This window comes from Lutra lutra, chromosome 1 (assembly GCF_902655055.1).
Source record: "Lutra lutra chromosome 1, mLutLut1.2, whole genome shotgun sequence".
Lineage (NCBI taxonomy): Eukaryota > Metazoa > Chordata > Mammalia > Carnivora > Mustelidae > Lutra > Lutra lutra.
Window position 1 is genome coordinate 10,357,801 of NC_062278.1, and position 20,011 is coordinate 10,377,811.

Consider the following 20,011-nt stretch of genomic DNA (forward strand, 5'->3'; position numbering starts at 1 on the left):
GCTAAGGAGACATTGAGGGGAGTGAGTAGTCGGGACCCTGAGCAACCCGATGGCAAGGGGTGGGGATCCCAGGGATAGGGACTGGGTCGTCATTCTGATGTCACAAGCCATCAACCGTCTGGCCGGGTATTGGTTACATCTGGAACACTGAGTGACCTAATTAAAACTTGAAAAGATTAATACAACAAATACTGTCCATTTCTGGGAGAACTCCTGGTCTCAGGTCCCTCACAGAAACTGTTGTGTGGGCTTGGAATTCACAATCACAGATAGCTAGGTGGAGCCGTTCCTTAAAAGCTTCAGAAAATACTTTTTTTCTGGGGCACTAACCTCTTGCCGACTAACCATTTTTAAATAGGGAATCAAGGTTAACATGGGTCCCTTGGAGGGCCTAACTCTTTATCACTTTGTCGCTTTGCTAAGGATTTTGTTGGGATTACACCACACAAATATATTTCCTTCTATGATTTTGAATGGAAGCAGCAAATCTCTAACAGAGACAGAAGAAGCGAGATCCTTAAACATGGAGACCATGTTTGGAGGGAAAAAAAGGAATGTGTGAAAGTACCTGAAAACTATGGCGGTAATGGACCTAAAAATATTTGAAATCAAGTTTCTTTGGAAAAATGCAGCATGAGCAGAAATGTTTACAGATTGCTCGTGTGACTGACTAAGGTACAGGGTTTTTAAAATATTATTTTCTCTTAATAATAAAAATACTTAGGGACACCTGGGTGGCTCAGTCAGTTAAGCGTCTGCCTTCAGCTCAGGTCATGATCCTGGGGTCCTGGGATCAAGTCACATGTGGGGCTCCCTGCTCGGCGGGGAGTCTGCTGCTTCCTCAGCCCTTCCCCCTGCTCATGCACTCTCTCTGTCAAATAAATAAATAAAATCTTTTAAAATAATAATAATAAAACATCTAATAATAAAAATAGCTGGCAATTAGTACCATTGTTCACCCAGCACCATTCAAAGAGCTTCCCATACATTAGTTGGTATCATCTTTGCAAGAACAGGTAAGGAAGTTGAAGCAAAACGAAGTGAGGTCCAAGGTTATACCATCAGGAAACCAGAACTGGAAAGAAGCAGTCCAGACACGGCGACCCACAGACGCCAGTGTCTGGTTTGAAGAACTGCACCATCTCCTCCTTGGGCTTCATTGTATTGAAATTTCTGTTTCAGAAATTTTTTATTAGGAGGGTTTATCAATATAATTCTGGTTCAAATACAGTCTTGAAGAAAGCAGATCCTCAGAGCCTTGGCAGTCATTGGGCAGGCAGGGAGCCAAGCGCTCCCGGGTGGACCCTGGGGCAGGGGGCAGGACCCAACAGGCAGCCATGTGACCCCAGGTACTGATGGTTGGCTCCACGTCTGTCCCCGGGGTCTGCTTGGGGGAAGGCATCGACAGGGACCTGAAGCAGGGACCTCCGTTGTTGGCCTGCAAGAAAGCTAGATAATGTGACAAAATGATTGCCAGGCAAACATTCCAAGTTCCGGTCCCTCCCTTTGGCAAAGAGCTTCCACGAGGGTCCGGGTAGGGACGAGAGGGATCCAGCCCTCTCGAGGGATGGAAACTTTCATCCTTTGCTCTTCGCCGATTAGTGGAATAGCAGGCAGTTTTATATGTCTTTGAGCTCAGGATTGTAATGATCCATCTACGGTCACTTTGTTTGTTCAGAAGAGCTTAAACATTTCTTCCAGACAGTGAACAATGATCTACTTAATCCCTTAGGTTCTTCAAATATCAGATTTGGACCTTAGTTCTTTCTAGATGAAATCCTGATTCACAAAAGAGAAAGGAAATAATGCTTTCTTCCCTCCCACCCAGATATAAAGTAGGAGACAGACAGAGGCTCCAAGAGGAGGAGGAAATGTTCTTCTTACTTATGTTCCTCCTCCCCACTCTGAAAGGCATTTTGGTGCTAAAATGGACATTCTGGGTGACTTCCATTGGTACTTTAATCTTGCCATGCTAAGTGCCCAAACTACCCCAAGACTTGGCAAAAGCAGTTTTTCAAAGATTGATAATACTCTGCCTAAATGTGTCCAGTGAATTTTAGAACCTCATTCTATTTATTATTTTAGTAGTATCAAACTAGACTAAGAAGAATTTTATATACATAAAGATGTCCCTGACCCTTAAGTTTTCTACAGACTTAATTCAGGCCAAGGTCCGAAAGGTTCACGGGATGAATGGGAATATAAGAGGATCCTGGGGGAAAGTATGCTTCTCCCCCTGGAAGCAGTGATAATCCCCCCTCCATCAGCTCACCAAGACCTGGGCAGGCCTGCGACTTCTTGGTAACAAGCCTGTCTATATTGAAATCACTAGGATTTTTATTTGGGATTTGTATTGCTATAGAAAGGAAGGGGGAAAATTCCTTCCAGGTAGGTACTGGTGAGAACCCCAGGAAAGTATCTAGGTGCCTTTTCAGACTAACAGAGGGGGAGAGGGGAGAGAAGAAGCATGCAATGAAAATTAGACCATTCTCTTGGATTTCTCTTTCCAGCGGGGCCATGGCAAACCGAAGTGCTATTTCATTTATTTTTTTTTAAGATTTTATTTATTTATTTGAAAGAGAGAAAGCCAAGAGGAGCAGCAGAGGGAGAGGGAGAAGCAGGCTACCCACTGACCAGGGATCCAGACTTGGGGCTCAATCCCAGGACCCTGAGACCGTGATCTGAGCCCAAGGCAGACACTTAACCCACTGAGCCACCCAGGCACCGCCCCCCCCAAGCTCTATTTTAGGTGTCACCCCAGTGAGGTCAGGATCTAAGCCAATATGTCACAGTCCTTGTTAGAATTTAGTATATAAAGGGCTAAAAGAAAAAAAAAAAATCTGCCTCTATTTAGGCTTCCAATTTCTTAATCTTAAAACATGTAGGAAGGTCTCTGGATCCTGAACGGAGGACCTGGGTTCACACTGGCGCCACCAGGCCAGTGGGTGTGACCTTGGGCAATTATCTTAAGTACTTATCCTGGTCCTCCTCACTTTCCTCTTCTGTCCAACCAGGCGACGGGATGAGATAATCTCCAAATTAGTTCCCACTCAGAAGGGGTAACAAAATATTGTCAGAAAAACAGAGTCACGGTTCCCCACAAACAAGGCCCCTTAGAGGCTGAGTCTCCTGGGCTCCCCTTCCCTGGGAGAAGGGCACTTTGTCCTATGTGAGGTCGGACATAGCCACTTGTACCCACGTAAATAATATGTTAGATAACTTTTTTTTTTTTTTTTGGCTGTAAATTTTTGAAAGGGCTTTTGTCATTTATTTGTGAAATTATCTGGCTATGAGTAACTCATTTCATTACCTTCAGCCCTGATTTCCTCCCGTGAACAACGTGATTTCAATCAAGGTTGAGATTCCCCAGTCTAGTACTTGCTAACTGTGTGGGTGACCATACCTGGTGAGCGTTGGCTGGCCCGGCCGAGCCTCCAAGGACAGTGGCCATACTGACCTCACAGTGCTGGGAGGCTGGAGGAGACAGCCTCTGTAGAACATTTAGAACACGCGATAAGTGTTCGGAAGACAGAGCAATTATTTGCATTTAGTCTTGAAATCCTTTGGCTATGCGAAAATTCTAAACCAAAAAAAAAAGTGAATCCTAAGTTTAAAAATTCATGAAGTTGCCATCATGCTGCATTTTTTAAGACATTTAATTAAACATTTATATATTTTGATTTTTTTTTCAGTTTTCCTTTTGTATTTAGACCCAGTAAAATTTCTTTTCTGGCATTTTTATGGACCCTTGAAACACTCTGGGCACTGTTCCTAAGTCCCTCTTTAGTAAAATGGCCTTACTCCCAAATGTTGAACTTTGTGAAAAATTCCAGGGGAAAAAAATCCTGTTTGAGTAACAAATGAAAGTTGGTACTGAGATCTAACGCATGGGCTCTTTTCAATATATGCATGACAGGCTGGAGGGAGACCTTTCCATGTTGTTCTAGAAAACGGACGTGAAGTATGCCAGAGTCTGTTAGAGCCTGAATTCTTGCCCCAGAGGAGAGCAGCTCCGCTCCCCGGGGCGCCTGGACCAGCTAAATACACGAAAGTTTTGCAAACTTAGGATGACACACTCAGGCACCCTCTGAGTTCCCTAAACCAACGTGTCTTTCTAGACTTATTCTGGGGTTTTGGGGGGATATTTTAGTATCTGTTGGGTAGGGCTTTTCTTCATTTCCTCCAAAGACATTCAGGGACACATTTCAGGGACACAGGTGCTCTCCCCGTGTAATTGGGGACCCTTCTGCGCACGCGCGGCTCCTGGGTTTGCAAGCCCTGTGCCCTGCGGCCTGGGGGAGCAACCCCCAACCTGGGCTGGTTAGGGAGCAGCACAGTTGAGGTCCACGCAGGTCATCCAGTTGCACTGTGTGGGGGCTGGGTCTAAGCAGGGGCCTTGGTCACCCCGGGAGCTGCAGGAACAGGTGGGCTCCAGCGATGGGAATGCCACTGCCAGGCCTGGCACGGGGAACCTCGCCTGCGGAAGGACTGTTGTTGGCCCCGCCACGCAGCATTATCACGATCAGCTTCTCACTTCGGAGTGGTTGAGAATTTTTTCCGCACACGAGCCATTTTCCACTTCTCATTTTGAAAACAAACAAACTCGCGCTAGTTTTCCCTAAGGTTCGGGGCTTTTTCCATAAGCCGTGTAGCCAAGAAAGTCACTGAGCAAGAACTCACCCAGTGGGTCTCCTAGAACCCCACCGCCCCCAAACAATAACAGAAAACCCCAGAAGTTCAGCTTAGATCAGTCAAGTAAAAGCTACCCCCTTGCACTAGATCTGTGTTTAAGTTCGTTTGCGCTAACTTGCAGTTGTTGTCTTCTGTTCTTTCCGTACTCTTGTCCTTTATAACAATTTGTTTTGAAGGTTTTTGGCTATGGAAAGTTGACAATAAAGAAGGGATAAATTAGGTATAATCTGTTGCTGGGCACTACAGCTGTGTATCAGACATCACAGAAGACACTGACATTTGGTTCTTTCGTAAGATGACTGGGCATGTACATATGGGCTATTTGTGTCAGGTTCTATGTGCAAGTAAGTTATGTGATGTTACTGGTAAAGTTGGCTACAGCCGATAGTCAGATATTGTGCATAAACATTTACAGATGAAAGTCAAGGTTAAAAAAAAAATTTCAAGTACCTGAAGCAAATTTCTTTGTTGTTTGCCTTTTTTTTTTTTTTTAAAGAAACGCAACCGAATTAATCTGCTAACTCCCTAGACCCCCATAAAGTAAGTTAATGGCAATAGATTAGTTTGGTACTTCCATGTGTACATAAACTCAGGTCCCATTAAAGCCAGTGTTGACTAAAACTCAGACTGTTATGGAAGTCTTTCAGGTTTCTTACATATACCAAAATGTCGAACATTTGATATGCTACGTGTTTGGTTGGTTTGGTTTTTGTTGTTGTTCGCCACAGCCTAGAAATAAGTCTTCTGGTCATCTGAGATAAAAAGTAAATATTTTGAAATCAGTAAATTCTTAAGGACAGTATGCATTCATGGCCCCTTTTGGATTAGTTCCTGGCATCACCTTATTTTTACCTCGCTTTGAAGTGGTTTGTGATATTTCCAATTCGTTCATTTTAAAGAGCTGAGGAGAAATGCACAGAGTCCCCTCTTTTTTTGGTCTTCAGCTTTGCCAATAGGGCAGAGCCCCGGTTTCAGAAACAAGCAGAGAGCTCTGAGCTGGAGGGAAGGAGAGAGAGAGGCCTTGGAGCTGGACCAGCCTGGCTTCACGTGTGATCCCTGCTACTTACCAGCTGCACAGCAGTTTCCCCATCTGTAGAATGGGCTCCTGCCTTGCTGAGGGATATGAGGATAAAATGAGCTAGCCTGAGAGGCGGACTGGAGTGGTGGCTGGCCGCCCGAGAGCTGGCCACCTCATTCAGCCTCACCTCTCAATCTGAGATCAGATTCGCCTCCCCAAGCTCAGCCTCCTCAGGGGAAAAACCAGGAAGGTGACAGCCTTGGTGGGGTGGGCAGGGGCGGGCTGAGGTCCTGTGCAGATTGACGACAGCACAGCCTGGCACAGAGGAGCTTCTAAATATTAGCACATGCCCTGGACACATAGGTCCCTTTCCCTCTTCCCTTAGCCCTTACCAAGGGAACTACTGGAAATCGGCCCAAGTGAGAGCGAAATATCCGCCATTGCCTAGTTATTTAAAAAAAAAAAAAAAAAATCCTGGCAGATCGGGCCCCCAGAAAATAATACAATAAGGGCCTTTTTCTGTTTTCCTTCTTACCCTATCTATTATTAATTCCAAGTACTGAACCAACTTCAACAACTTATTCCTCTCTGAAGCAAAATCCTGTTAACCGGTTTGTCTTGCAAAGAGGGGGTCCTTCTCCAAACAGAGATTTTATCAAAATGTAGTTGTTTCTTAACTGAACATTAGCACTCAAGCTTCTGTGTGCCTCCCATGTCTCTTCACATCTAGAAATTTCTGCTGGGTCATCTTTCAAGATGGGAATAATCATAAGAGCTGTCTACTACATAGGGTTGTTTTGGATGAATTGAGATATTATGTATCAAGGCGCTTTAAAAAAAAAATTATTTATTCATTTGACAGACCGAGATCACAAGTAGGCAGAGAAGCAGGCAGAGAGAGGAGGAAGCAGGCTCCTTGCTGAGCAGAGAGCCCAATGTGGGGCTCGATCCCAGGACCCTGGAATCATGACCTGAGCCAAAGGCAGAGGCTTTAATCCACTGAGCCACCCAGGTGCCCCATGTATCAAGGTGCTTTTTAAGCAGTCTTATCGATTAGGTAATAGAAATCTAATAGCTATGTTAAAATAATAGAAAAATACAATAGAAAAATTCATTGTGTATATCACACAAAAATTGGAGGGATCTGAAATAAAATAATTATTGGTTTTTTTCAGAGGTAGATTTCATCTCATGAGGTCTTGAAATTGAGGAGAAGAAAATTGTAGACAAAAAATAGAGACAGTCAAATCAGCCCCCTCTGTAAATCCATGCTGCTAGGAATTTTATCTTTTGTTGTCAGAATATCTTGATATTTTCTTTACGTACTACTATGTCCCCTTAAAGAAGATTGAAAACAAAAAGAAGCACCCCAGACAGTTGAAGAGAGCTGCGTTTTCTTTTAAGATATATTTCTTTTCCAAAGCCAAAACAGTTTTTCCTTTGCAACTCTGGGATTCCCTTTTCTCTCTGTGAAAGACTTGGAAGAGCTGCAGGAGCATGTGAGATCCTACTGCAGCTGGCGGAGTCCTTGCTCTTTTTTTTCTAGCCCGTGGCTCTTTACATATGCTGCTTGCCTGAGATTTCTGGATTAGATTTCAGGGAGGTGAAATGTTACACCCTCGAGTCTCCATGCCAGTTTCCCAGGACCAGTCAAATCTGCAGCAGCTCAGAGGTGAGAATCTTTCAAGGCTCCAGAGAGAGGCTGGCTTTCTGTCCTGTTCGCTGGCTGACTGGCTGCCAGGAGCAGGTGGGGAGAAGCTCCGTTCTATTCCTTGGGTGATTCAGCCAGTCGCAAAATAAATAGGCAGCTGAGTGCAGGCAGAAAGGACTGGAAACTGCTGAAATTTGAGTCTCCAGGGCTGGGCTCATCTCGGGAGCTGCTCTGTTGAACTGTAAAAGGAATCCTGAGCCCTGGGCAAGGGAGCGGCGACAGGCCTGGAGGAAAGACCGCTGGCCTGGGAGCCACAGCTTCCGACCCGGCTGGCTCTGCAGAGCTCGTGGCCCCATCCCCTCTCAGAGCCTCCGTTTCCCCATTTGCAGAATGAGGGGATTTTAAGATCTTTCATCAGCTTCTCAGAAGATGACTTGATCAATGTCTGTAGGAGTAATTGTGCTTCCAACACATCATCTTCCAACCTGGAGAAGGAGAGCCCCAGGGCCCTGCAGACCTGCAGCCAGCCCACCAACCTGGGGAGACAGAGATCTGGGACTGGGAAGATGTCCCAGACAGAGATCTGGGACTGCGAAGCGTCCAGATGGGCCAGATGGGACTGGGAAGATGGGGAAGAGAGAGAGGGGGGTGACTTGATCACTCCCCAAGTGGGAGCAAGAAATGAATAAAGGCCCACTCCGGAATGACATGCCTCAAGTAGGGGAAATCATCCTAACTAGATTCCCCATGGCTTTGGCATCATTTAAGAAAAAAAAAAAAAAAAAAAAGATAGAGAGAGAGAAAAGATATCCTTTCACCCACAAAGTACTCAATTGTGCAAGCCACAGAGTCCCAACATGGCCAGCTTCCTGAAGCCGGCCGGTCAGAGACGTTAGTGTGCATTCCTCCGCCAACCAAAAAGGATGGTCTGAGTCCCATAGACTTGATTGTTCAATGTTTCTCAGCAAGGGCTGCCTCCCTTGTTCGCCTCCTCGCAGAGTTCTGGGCTGTTCTTTATTACCTGTCCTACCTATCTGCACAATCTAGCCGCAAACAGCTTCGGTTGACCACACCACTTCCCTATTGAAAGTTAATACTGTTTGACTCATTCTGTGTTACTAACCTGAAGCCAAAGAAAACAAGGCAGAGAATAAGCGGCTTGTATGGAGTTTGGAAAGCTCTCAGAGGCCCTGCTTTCAAAATCCTATACAGTAGCTTTACTATATCTCTCTGCTGCAGCTGCAAAGAAATGAAGGAAGCAGAAGTGGTTAAAAGGAAAAAAAAAAAAAAAAGCTGGGGGTGGGGAGAGCCAGGGCAGGATTTGGGGGGAGGGGGGTGGAGTGCCCTGCAGGCTGCGGGAGGATTCAGCATCATCTACACCAGCCTTTGAACACCTTGTCATGGAGCTGGGATTCTGCCTTCACGCACCGGAGTACTCGGACAGAGGAGGGACTGTTGGCAGAGTTCAAAGGAGAGAAAGTTCAAAACATGCTTGGAAAAGGATGGTCTCCTATTGCATGAGGAGTGGAGTGGGCTGGGCTGCTGGTCCCAGCAAGCCAGGCTTCCGTAGGCAGAGCCCCAAGGTAAAAGGACAGAGAAGGACAAGTGTGTTCCTTTCAGATCTGGGAAGGATTTGCTGGGAGAAGGTCGTCTGCCTTTGCTAGGGAAGTACTGACAGCCTCCTTGTCCTTCATTCTATAACTGGCTCAGATGTGTCCACCAGGGTAAACAGGGGGAATTTGTGTCTTGGCATAAATAGAATGTTCCCTCCCAGCGTCGCCCAGCAGGCAGTGGGACTTGTGTTGTCATCACTGCGTCGCAGCTCTTTGGAGATCCCAGGCAAAGAGCCTCTTGCCCATTCAGGTAATGGATGGAGGAGGACTTCCTCCCCTCCAGACGGACGCTTCTTCTCAGCTGTGTGTTGGCTGTGAGCAGAAGTTGGCCTCAGTGAGGTCCTCATGCCCCCAGACAACCTGAAAGCCTTTTCTTTCTTTTTTATTTTTTAAAAGATTTTATTTATTTATTTGACAGAGAGAGATCACAAATAGGCAGAGAGGCAGGCAGAGAGAGAGGGGCAAGCTCTCTGCTGAGCAGAGAGCCCGATGCAGGACTCCATCCCAGGACCCTGGGACCATGACCTGAGCCGAAGGCAGAGGCTTTAACCCACTGAGCCACCCAGGGGCCCCTTGAAAGCATTTTCTCTGTATGGTGTGAGGTGGGGCTGAAGCCCATTAGAAACCACTAGTTACTGTTGCTTTTTGAACCAGCGAGCGCTCAGGAGCCAGGATGCCGTGGTCTTCCACACACCTGCAGGGTCTGCTCAGCCACTATCTAAAGGACTTTGACAGACCCTCAGTCTCCTGCCTCTGTGAGGACAGCCCCAAAGTCAGTTGGCATTTATGACACGACAGAGAGAGAGAGACAGAGAGAGATGGAAATCAGATGTTACCCCCTGCCCTCCCCCCACGGCTAGGAATGGGACCCAGCAGGCAGACCTTTTAGGAATGGGAAGGAATTTCCTTATCCCTTTTCAGAAGTAGGGGAGTAGAGAGCATCTTGAGCATGGCTGGGTGCACACCCCAGAATCAGTGTAGCCTCTGCAGGGGCAGTTTAATCACTCCTTCCTTCTTCTCTTTATCCATTCACCTTACATTGGCTGGGGCACCACCCAGCCTGGCAGGGGCCCTCAGTTTACCGTCCGCGCACCTCTGCGGGTCACTGGGGGTGTGTGCCAGGGCAGAGGGAAGGAGCCCTGTGCGGGGGGGGGAGCCACTCGGAGAACAGGAATGCCCAGGCAGCCCAGTGAAGCTGGTGAGATCTGTGGGCCTCTGGGATAGTGTTCTGCTCGTGCCCCCTCCTGGCCCTGGGGCTGGCTCTGCTGAAAACCAGGACTCGAAAGCCAGTTCAGAAGCCCCAGGCACCATTTCAGGCCATACTCACCTGTCAGTACTGATCCCCCCCCTGCCACCAAAATGTACCCCCTAAAGGCACCTTCAGTTCAGAGAGCGCGGTGGAGGCCGGAGCTCCGGGGTGAAATGAATCCCACTCTCGGGTTACTTTATAATCACCCTCCAGCGGGGTTTTCCGGAGACAGTCCCTTCATCGAGGAGAGGGGGTCCTACTTGGAATTGCAGGTTCATAGAGGAGAAATGATCTTGAACTTGTGAGCTGTCTGCCCCCCTCCCTCTCTGGGGTTGCCTCCACCGCCCCCACAGAGAGCTGCCTCTGGCTAAGAGCACAAGAAACCAGGCGGGTTCTCTGCCCTAAGCCACAATTACCTCCTGAGTCACCAGACAGAAACAGGAGGTACCCGGGGCGACCAGCGACTGCAGATTGTGAACTCCTCTGCTTTCAGGGAGGTCCTGTCTCCAGAAGCTCGTGCAGGCGAGCTAAAAACGCCACCGTCTGTCACCCCGAGGCTTGAAAAGGCAGGAGCCCAGTCTTATTTTTGTTTTTGTCCCTGGGAATCTTGGGGCCTGGTTTGGGAGGGAGGGGAGAGGGCCCCACGTGGGCCTTACTTCCGCCTGGAGGCTGTGCTCCGTGCTCCCCAGCGGCCCTTGGCTCTCCCTCAGACTGTGGCCTTGTTTACCTTTCCTTTTCTACTTGTCTCTAGCAGTGAGGTCTTGGCCCATGGGACAGTGTATGTGTGTCTGGGTGTCTATGTATGTGTGTGTGTCTGTGCATGCATAAAGATACTCCCCCAAAACCCCAAGGGGAGTTGCAGCAACGCTTTGCTCCCACTAGGGTACAAGGCTCAACTCAGCACAAGGCCCTTGTATCCATTCTCTTTTCTTTTTTAGTATGATGAAGAAAACACTAGAGCGCACACGCTTCGCAGACTGTTTGACTTCTAATGAGACAAGTTCTCCTTGAAACTGGATAAGCTCAGTTATGGCACGTTTCCCCTACAAGTTGCTTTTCTGAACGCTCCTCCGTTCCATGGCAGCCGAAAACTTTAGTTCAAGCTTCCTTTGCCCCAGACACATTCTGCTTTCCTAGGTTCTGAGGAATGACAGGCGGATGGCCCTGGTCATGAAGGGTCTGAGCGCCCGTTTGGTCAGTGTTTAGGGAGCCTGTCGTGTGCCAGGTGCTCCCATCGGTGCTAAGGATATAGCCGTGATAAAAACGGACAAAACTGGATGCCTGGGTGGCTCAATGGGTTGGGTGTTTGCCTTTGGCTCAGGTCGCGATCCCGGGGTCCTGGGATCAAGTCCCATATTGGGGCTCCCTGCTCCACAGGGAGCCTACTTCTCCCTCTGCCTCCCTCTCACTCTCTCTCTCAGTCCCTCATGAATTAATAAAATCTTAAAAAAAAAAAAAACGGGCAAAACCCCTACCCTCATGGTACTTACAGTCCAGTGGGAACAGACAGACCACAAGTAACATCAATAAATACTGCAGAGACAACCGAAGCAAAAGGGCTAGGCATTGGGTGGGTCGGGAGAGTTTGCAGTTTAAACTTGGGTGTTCAGGAAGTCCTCAGGGAGAAGATGAAATTAAAGCAAAGACTTGAAGGATAGAGGAAATGTGGGCCACAGATATGTGGGAGAAGGGCATCTGGGCCGAAGAAACAGCAGGTGCAAAGGCCCTGAGGCAGACATAGGACTAACAGCAAGGTGGCCAGGGTGGCTGGAGCAGAGTGAATTCAGACTGTCTGCCTTCTAGTTTCAAAATAGGGGGTATTGGCCTAAGAAAGCAGGCTTAGCCAAATGCCAGCCTGGTCTTTGGAACATGTGCTTTATGCCAGTGTGAGGGACCACTGCAGGACCATGGTTTGGGAAGACCCAGGATAGGGAAGCCCCAGGCACAGCCAGACTGGTGGTCACTCACCTGTTGCCACCTGCAAGAGAATCAAAGCTCTCCCCAACCAAAGACATCACTGTCCCTGTTGGTGATTCTCCTAGGGTAAGAAGTACCATGTCTGTTGGGTCCTTAAGCAAGTCGAAACACATTACCTAGGAAATAGCACCATTCTGATAGACTTTTCTATACTGACTCAGTGTGATTATCCATGTGTAGAAGGGGGGAGGACACCTACCCAAGGCACGTGGGTGAGGGGGTGTGGATTGTACAGGTAGGGTGATGACCATTGACCTCAGACTCACATTCCTCTTGCTGCTGATGAGAAGGGATGGGCTGGGAACCAAAGAGTATCATCCTTTTCTTTTTTTTCTCTAAGATTTTTTTTTTTTTGATAGATCACAAGTAGGCAGAGAGGCAGGAAGAGAGAGGGGGAAGCAAGCTCCCCACTGAGCAGAGACCCTGAGGCGGGGCTCAATCCCAAGACCCTGAGATCCTGGCCAAAGGCAGAGGCTTAACCCCCTGAGCCACCCAGGCGCCCCGCTCTCTGAGATTTTTATTTACTTATGTATTTATTTGAGAGAGAGTGTACATGTGTGCAAGCAGGGGGAGGGGCAGTGGGAGAGGAAGAGAGAGAATCTCATGCAAACTCTAGTCTCATGACCCTGAGATCATGACCTGAGCAGAAAACAAGAGTCAGGCGCTCAGCTGACTGAGCACTCCCCGCCAGGTGCCCCTAGTGTGATTATTTTCCAATCAGAAAAGCAGAGAAGTGAGACCATGGAGGAGGTTCAGCAGACTGGCTTTCTTCCCATCTGCAAACCCCTAAAATTTGCTAGTGGGTTTTGAGGTGAGTCTCGTGGTCCATGGCCTCTGCATGCAGCTTTTGGATGATGAAACTACAGAATGGGATGCCCCACTGAGGAGGGTAGCCTGAAAGGCTCAGTGTAGGCTTGAGGGGAGAGAGGAGAGGATCCAGGAAGACTACGGTCCTGGGTTGCTCCTAGCTGTCCCAAGGGCAACTGACAACACCACAGGAGGCAGAGGGAGAGGGAACTGTGAGGACGTGCTGGGCAGAGCTGCTCAGCAGCACACAGATGAGTAGTAAGGCCAGGTAGAACCCTACCTTCCAGATCAAGCTCCGAGGACCAGTCTGACAGTTAAGCGTGGTACTGGCTCCCACAGACCAGGTGTCTGGCTGGAAAAAAAGAAAGAAACCTTTGAAAGTCCTAACGTCATATGAAGTTGTTCAAGAAAGCCTGTCCTCAGAGGCGTTCAGCAAGAACCAGCTGAGTAGCTAATTGCTGCAGATATAATTGCTGTGAATGCTTTTAGAGCCCCTCTGAGTAATCCGTCTTAGTCCTTTAATTCCAGGCTTTCAGATAAGGAGGCTGGGTGATGAAGAGACTTGCTCCTGTCCGCAGGAAAGTTGGGTGGAAAAGCAGATTTATAATGGAGGTTCTTACCATGCAGGCTGGCAGCCACGTTTCCCTGGTGCCATGTTGTTTCTCTGGGGGAGAGAAGGATGAGAGCACCCCCATCCTTGTGGGCACCCAGAAGTGTCAAGTGGAATGAAATAGTTCCTCATAAACCTTGCCTTCTCTTCCTCCAAGTCCTTCCTTAGATGCCTGGACAGGAGTTACTTTCCACTTGAAAATCCTGGGTTCCTTACAGATCAGCCCGAGTACAGCTGCAGTGACTCACTGACTCATCTCAGTGATGGCAAGGGAGAGACGGGCAACACCCACCTGTCGGGCAGACGCCTGGCATTTTCAGCCACTCTGCCTACCTTGAAGAGTTAAACGATTAGGAGAAGGACCACCAAATAGTTGTCACCAAAACAAGGCCAGCACTCGGTGCTCATGGACACTTAGTCTAAACACATTTCTGGTGTATTTGGTGTGTTCAATTCCCGCCCGTGGCAAATTGGAAGCACACTGACGGCACATGCACCACAGGGAGGAGTTGCTCAACTCCCCGGGATAGTCCCGGGACCAGCAGCATTAACATCACTTGGGGTTTAGTAGAAATCTGATTTCTCGGGCCACACCCCAGACCTACCGAGCCAGACCCGTGATTCAGATGCTTATTCGGGTGTGTGAGACAGCTCTCTACTATGGGTCATAAGACGGCTGTGGCTCTAATCTCTTCTGGGAACAGAAGTGGGATAATAAAGGGCAAATCCTTATGAGTGTCTGCTGGCCCCATGATCTATAAGCACCTAATGCTATACACTTCTCCTCTCTACTTACTGGGGGTGCCCAGAAATAGGTATTTATAAATGCATTGAGCAAGATTGGGGAGGAGGAGGGATGTTGAGGGAGTGGCTGTGTTTTCAGACCTAATTGGCTGTGTGAGATTAGATAAATGACGTAACCTCTCTGAACTTCACTTCTCAAATGTGGGTTAAAAAACAAGGCTGATTTCTCCAGCTCTTCTCCAGTTGTGAAGTACTATAACTTTGTACGGATCTCCTAGTTTAATAATATGGGAAGAAGTTGGAGGTAAAATTTAGGCCACCGAAGTTTATATAACATTTGCTAATATAGAAACATGTAGATACAATATATATTTTAATATATAATATAGTAACATATATATCCCATGTCATATTTTCTACTGTGATATACACAATGGGACAATACTATCCAACGTTAAATAAGCCAGCAGAGGGCTAGGTTTCCGGGTAAGATTTATTTCATTACCTACAAGGTGCTTTAAGGAAGGATCACATTCACATTCGGTATGATTACTTAGGACTTAGGACTTCCTTAGGACTTTAATGACCCTGGAGCCCAGAGTTTAGATTGTTACACCAGGAAACGTGAGCTGTTCTGTACACACATCAGTTTCTTTTCCACTGTCATAAAGCAGTAGCAAATTAAGGTGTGTGTTTTGGTGGGGGTGGAATCCATGTTTTTTTAACCAGATCCCTGTTGTTAGTATCAGACTGATCGGCAAGCATGTTTTAAAATACATGTATGCTGGGACGCCTGGGTGGCTCAGTTGGTTAAGCAGCTGCCTTCGGCTCAGGTCATGATTCCAGCGTCCTGGGATCGAGTCCCACATCGGGCTCCTTGCTCAGCAGGAGCCTGCTTCTCCCTCTGCCTCTGCCTGCCATTCTGTCTGCCTGTGCTTGCTCTCTCTCCCTCTCTCTCTGACAAATAAATAAAATCTTAAATAAAAAAAATAAAAAAAAAAATAAAATACATGTATGCTTTTAGAAGAATCACAATGTTATGTATAGATAGATACAGATGTAAGTGGATACACAGAGAGATAGATCTCTTTTTGGTATTATCATTTTGCATGCATTTTCCTCAACAGCTCACGATGACCATGCTTTGAGTCTATACCTTCCTACTTTTTCTGCTGAGAATCTGTCAAGAAAAGTAGTAAGCCCATTCCAGAAACATGGACTAACAAACTGCCATAAAATTACTCTCTGACCAGCATTTTCCAGGAAAAGGCTACAATTAGCCTTACCTGTTTTCTTTCATAGAAGAGCATATAGCATATTTCATAGTTCAGCAATGGTTTCTTGAAAAAGACAGTTCAGTTATAGATGAAATATGCATACCTCCTCAGTCTCGTTTTTATAGCGGAAAATTGAAAGCTGGTCTCATTATCCATCACAGATATCATAACATTTAGGGATGCCTTGTGGGCAGCCAGCCCAGAAAACTACAGGACATATGTCTTTGGAATGAAGAAGTAAAATTTAGCAGATGGGATTAATTTATTTTTCTTTATTTTTTTTTTCTTTCGGCTTTTTATGACTCTGCATGTATAATAAAGTCCCAATCAAAGACTTTTTTTCAAAATGTGGGAATGGTAATAGAGAAACATAATTTAGTATCCTTTCCAACTCTAGTCAAGATTCATTAAGATGTCCTACTATGAAATCTTGAGGTAGCCACGATTTTAAGGACCACTGTGTCAACATTTTCCAGTGGACTTCTAGTGTGCCCCCAAACCCAGGCGGCCAACATGCAAATGCATAGGGCTGCATTGTAATTCTACTAGATCTGAACCAGAGTTGAATTCCCTGCTGCCCTCGGAAGCCCAGTACTCAGAAGGAAAGAAGGAAAGTGAGTTTGATAGTGGACATTTCCCATACTCCTGTATTTAAAATTCAGGGGGCAAATTGACATTTTAATTGCACACAGATACAGGAAACCAGAGACATAAAGCATTCATTTTCCCCCGCTTGAAAGTTTATATCGGAAGCTTCTGTATTTCTTACAAAATATTGCTCTTTGGCCCATGAAATCTGATGGCTTCAGAAAAGAAGAATGAGGTGTTCTTTTGATCTAGCTTATAAATGCATCTGAACCACACCTTTAATATGATAATGCTTTTTATTTCCCCGGTGCTTTGGTGTTACAGTCCTCCAGCACCATGGTGAGGAAGGGGCTCTAGATTCCCCACAGAGGCAATAACATTTCTACTTACTGCCAGGACCATATGTGGGGAGGGCGTGGAGTGAACGCCCCCCCCCCCTCCAGCATTAAACTCAGCCTCCCAACTCACAGGGCTTAGGAGATAGCTCAGAGTGAAGAATTGTTTTCTCTGAAAGTTATGCCTGAACATTCCTGCTAAAGCAGACAGTCATCAGCCAATCTCTGTAAATGACTACGATTTTGGCAGGTATCCCCTGGTCCAGAAATTGCTCACGTGTTAAAACATTCCTTTAAACATAGGGCAGTGAGAGGGGACTAATAAAATAATAATCTCACGTTATGCCTGGCCATAGTAGTGGGTTACCTGAAATGACTTATTATCTCTCTGTTTCTTGACGGTATGTGGTCCCCAAGCTTGGTGGCTGAGACAGATGCAACTGACAGCCTTTCTTTAAAGGCCAACTGTAAACTCCCCAGATGTCAAATGCTTGTATTTAGAATGACCTCGTACACATCATTCTCCTGGATCACCCACTGTCCTTGACACGGTGTTCTTCAAAAATGCCACTGGGTGCCCAAGGAATGTGAAATTTTGAAATGGGTACAAAGCCTGCTGGAAGCCTCTGCACCATGATTTTGCCAACCGGCATTCTTCTGGAGGTGGTAGAACTGTCCAGAATCATTTTTCCTGCCTTCTCTGCCCGACTCCTAATACCAGCCATTAGGTCATGCTAGGCATTTTAAAGGCCTAATTACTATGCTTTGAGTGGCCTTTGAGTTGGAAATTTTAGGGGTGTAAGAATACCAGATTTTTTAGTCCAATCACCAGAAAGCTAAGAATCTGTTCCAAAGATAAGAGGAGGGAGGAGTCAAGGAAAGATCCATCCAGAGACAGTTACACCACGGTCGACTGAAATAGAATGTTCTAGAAAAAGACATTTTCATTCTTCTGAGGGAAAGGGATAACATGAGTGGTTCCGGGACCTGGCCCTATGGCCTTTCGCCCGCAAGGCCAGTGCTTAAAATACTCAGCCGGTAAGAGGCCTCTCACATGTGTGCTGGCCCAGTGTGACTCAGGCTGTTTGTGTTCAGGTCGAGTGTTGTGGGCTGCGGGGCTGAATCAGAATCCAGATTTGCCTTGGTGACACATGAAAAGAGGGAGCATTGCATTTGAACTACACAAATATTATGCTTAAGTCGTTTTCCTCGTTTCGGAGCCAAACAGGTCTTGTTCATGATAAAAATCACTGCAATATAGTGGGGCCTTTTTTTTGGTCTGGAATCTGAGACCGTGTCAACCGTGCCAAGGGGCCTGGCAGCAGGAAGGAACGGCCAGCCACGGAGATTTGGAACCATAATACAAGTTATAAAATTTAATTTTGTAATTGTAGCGATTGGGAGCTGGGCTAAAATGCACCTCTCCCACCCCACTCCTACCCGGGCCCGGGGGAGTGGAATCCAGGGATCCTCTTTCTAAGTGAGGTCTGGGTCAGGGCGTGTGAAAGAGCCCTTGATTACCACAGCTAGCAGGCTGCTCCCCTAATGTTGTTTGGAGCCCCCTGATGATGGTTGGCGGAGTGGGGGAGGTGGGAGAGGTGTGGTTGGTGGCAAAATTGATCAATGACTCTTTATTCGAACCACAGGGGTGAGGAAGAAGCAGGGGCATATCCTCTTGGAAAGGAGAATGAATTGTCGGCCCCACAGTGCCTCTATCAGTACATCCTGAGCCTCCGTTCTGCTTGACAGGCCTGAGTCTCTAGTCTAGAGCGCTGTTGTTGGGAGGATTAAGGAAGGAAACAGGAGGCCCAACCCTCCTGGCCTGTCCCATGGGAACGGCCTCTGCTCACTGCATCCTGGTGACAGTGATTTTGATGGGGAACAAGGCAAGGATAGATACTAACTGTCTATACCGACAGCGGAGGGACCCACCTTTCCACCTTTGATTCTTGAGCCCCTGGGGGAAGCTCATCCAGCCTCCTGTCAGAGCCTCTGGGCTCCAGTAGGCCCAGCCTGCTGGGTAGATGGCCCGGCTGAGGCCCAGGCTCTACCTTCTGCTCAGCCCCCTCTTAGAGGCTACACCTAGGGAAGTGGGCTTCAGGGAAGAAGAATGCTTGTGAGAAGCTTTTGAGGAGAGGGAGCGGAGAGGGGCTGAGGGCTGCCCAGGCCCTGCATTTAGCAGGAAATCTGACCTCCCCAAGGACCGTGGGTTCACAGCCACACCTCATTTCCTGTTGGAAGGGGCGTGCGCTAATAAGCTCCAGGGCCCACTTTGCTGCCTCTAAAACCTGCCGGTGGTTGGGTTTGCAGTAAGGAGCGGCGGTTCCGATGCCACAGGGAGGGCATCTTTCCTGGCTGCCGTAGCTCAGCCCGCAGCGCATGGCCAAGGGCCAACCCTTAATGCACCTTCTCTCCCTTCTGACCTCACACCACCACCATCCCTGTATGCCCACCACCTTCTGCCGGGTGGAGATGGGCGCAGAGGGTTGGGGAGATGGGGTGCAGACCAGGAGAGCACCCAGCGGCCTGTGATGAAATGGGCCCCCCTGTCCCCCCTGAATTTCCACGGGGAGCCAGCCCCATGTGTGCCAACCTCCTGTAAATCCACGTTGGGGGTGAGGGGAAGAGGGAGGGGAAAGACAAGAAAACCCCGAATTTTAGAAAAGCCACAATACATTTTCTGATCTTTTCCCTCCCTCCTTCCTTGCCTCCCTCTCCCCTTCTCACCCCCACCCCCCCCTCCCCACAATAGGACATCGTCAGAAACTAGATGATCAGACCAAGCCCGGGAGCTTGTCCTTTTCCGAGCGGCTCAGTGAGCTGGAGCAGCTGCGGCGAACAGCCATGAGGGTCAGCCCACACCACCCAGCCCCCACACCCAACCCTCGGGCCTCCTTGAACCACTCCACTGCCTTTAACCCTCAGCCTCAGAGTCAGATGCAGGGTAAGTACCTGGAGGGAGCCCGCTTCCCGCCTTGCCCTCGGGCCACACTCCCCTAGACCAGTCCTGTCTTCTCCTCCTTGCTCAAATGGTCCTTGGACCCGCAGCCTGAGAACCTGTTAGAGGGCAGTCTCTGGCCCGCCCCAGACCTCCTGAGTCAGATCTGCGCTGTAATGAGATCCCCAGATCAAGAGGCACAAGTACCGGAGCTATGGAGAGAGAGAGAGCTCTACGTAATTAATAGCTTGCATTTTTTAAGAGTTTGCTTTGGCTGTGTTGGCTTGAACACACACACACACACACACACACACACAACCCAAACAGGTGAATGTCAGGATGTTTCAAGTCGTTGTTGCCTTCAGATTATTTGTGAGGTTTGTATCTAATACATGTTCTTTTAAAAGTATAAAGAAATATTAGGAAAGTATGGATGCCAGCACATCAAAGATACTATTTATAATAAATAAATGGACAATCAGTAAAAAATGCAGATGAACCCCCCCCCATAT

The 20,011-nt window shown here is 47.6% G+C and overlaps 1 protein-coding gene and 1 long non-coding RNA gene across 10 annotated transcripts in view; one reads left to right on the top strand and one right to left on the bottom strand.

The window, feature by feature from the left end:
• RUNX1 (RUNX family transcription factor 1) overlaps positions 1 to 20,011 on the top strand; it is a 263,629-nt gene that overhangs the window by 202,934 nt on the left and 40,684 nt on the right. For 8 of the 9 annotated variants that reach the window (XM_047720321.1, XM_047720355.1, XM_047720364.1 and 5 more), the window contains one exon: positions 19,314 to 19,505. The exons of the other annotated variant lie outside the window; for it this stretch is intronic. In XM_047720321.1, coding sequence (XP_047576277.1) covers positions 19,314 to 19,505 — 192 coding nt within the window. The remainder of the gene's footprint in view (positions 1 to 19,313; positions 19,506 to 20,011) is intronic. 9 annotated transcript variants of the gene reach the window in all.
• Positions 952 to 19,868, bottom strand: LOC125094818 (uncharacterized). Its single transcript, XR_007125711.1, has 4 exons — positions 19,514 to 19,868; positions 13,288 to 13,359; positions 3,404 to 4,581; positions 952 to 1,779 (listed from the first exon to the last, which is right to left on the bottom strand). It is a non-coding gene; the product is annotated as an uncharacterized LOC125094818 (long non-coding RNA).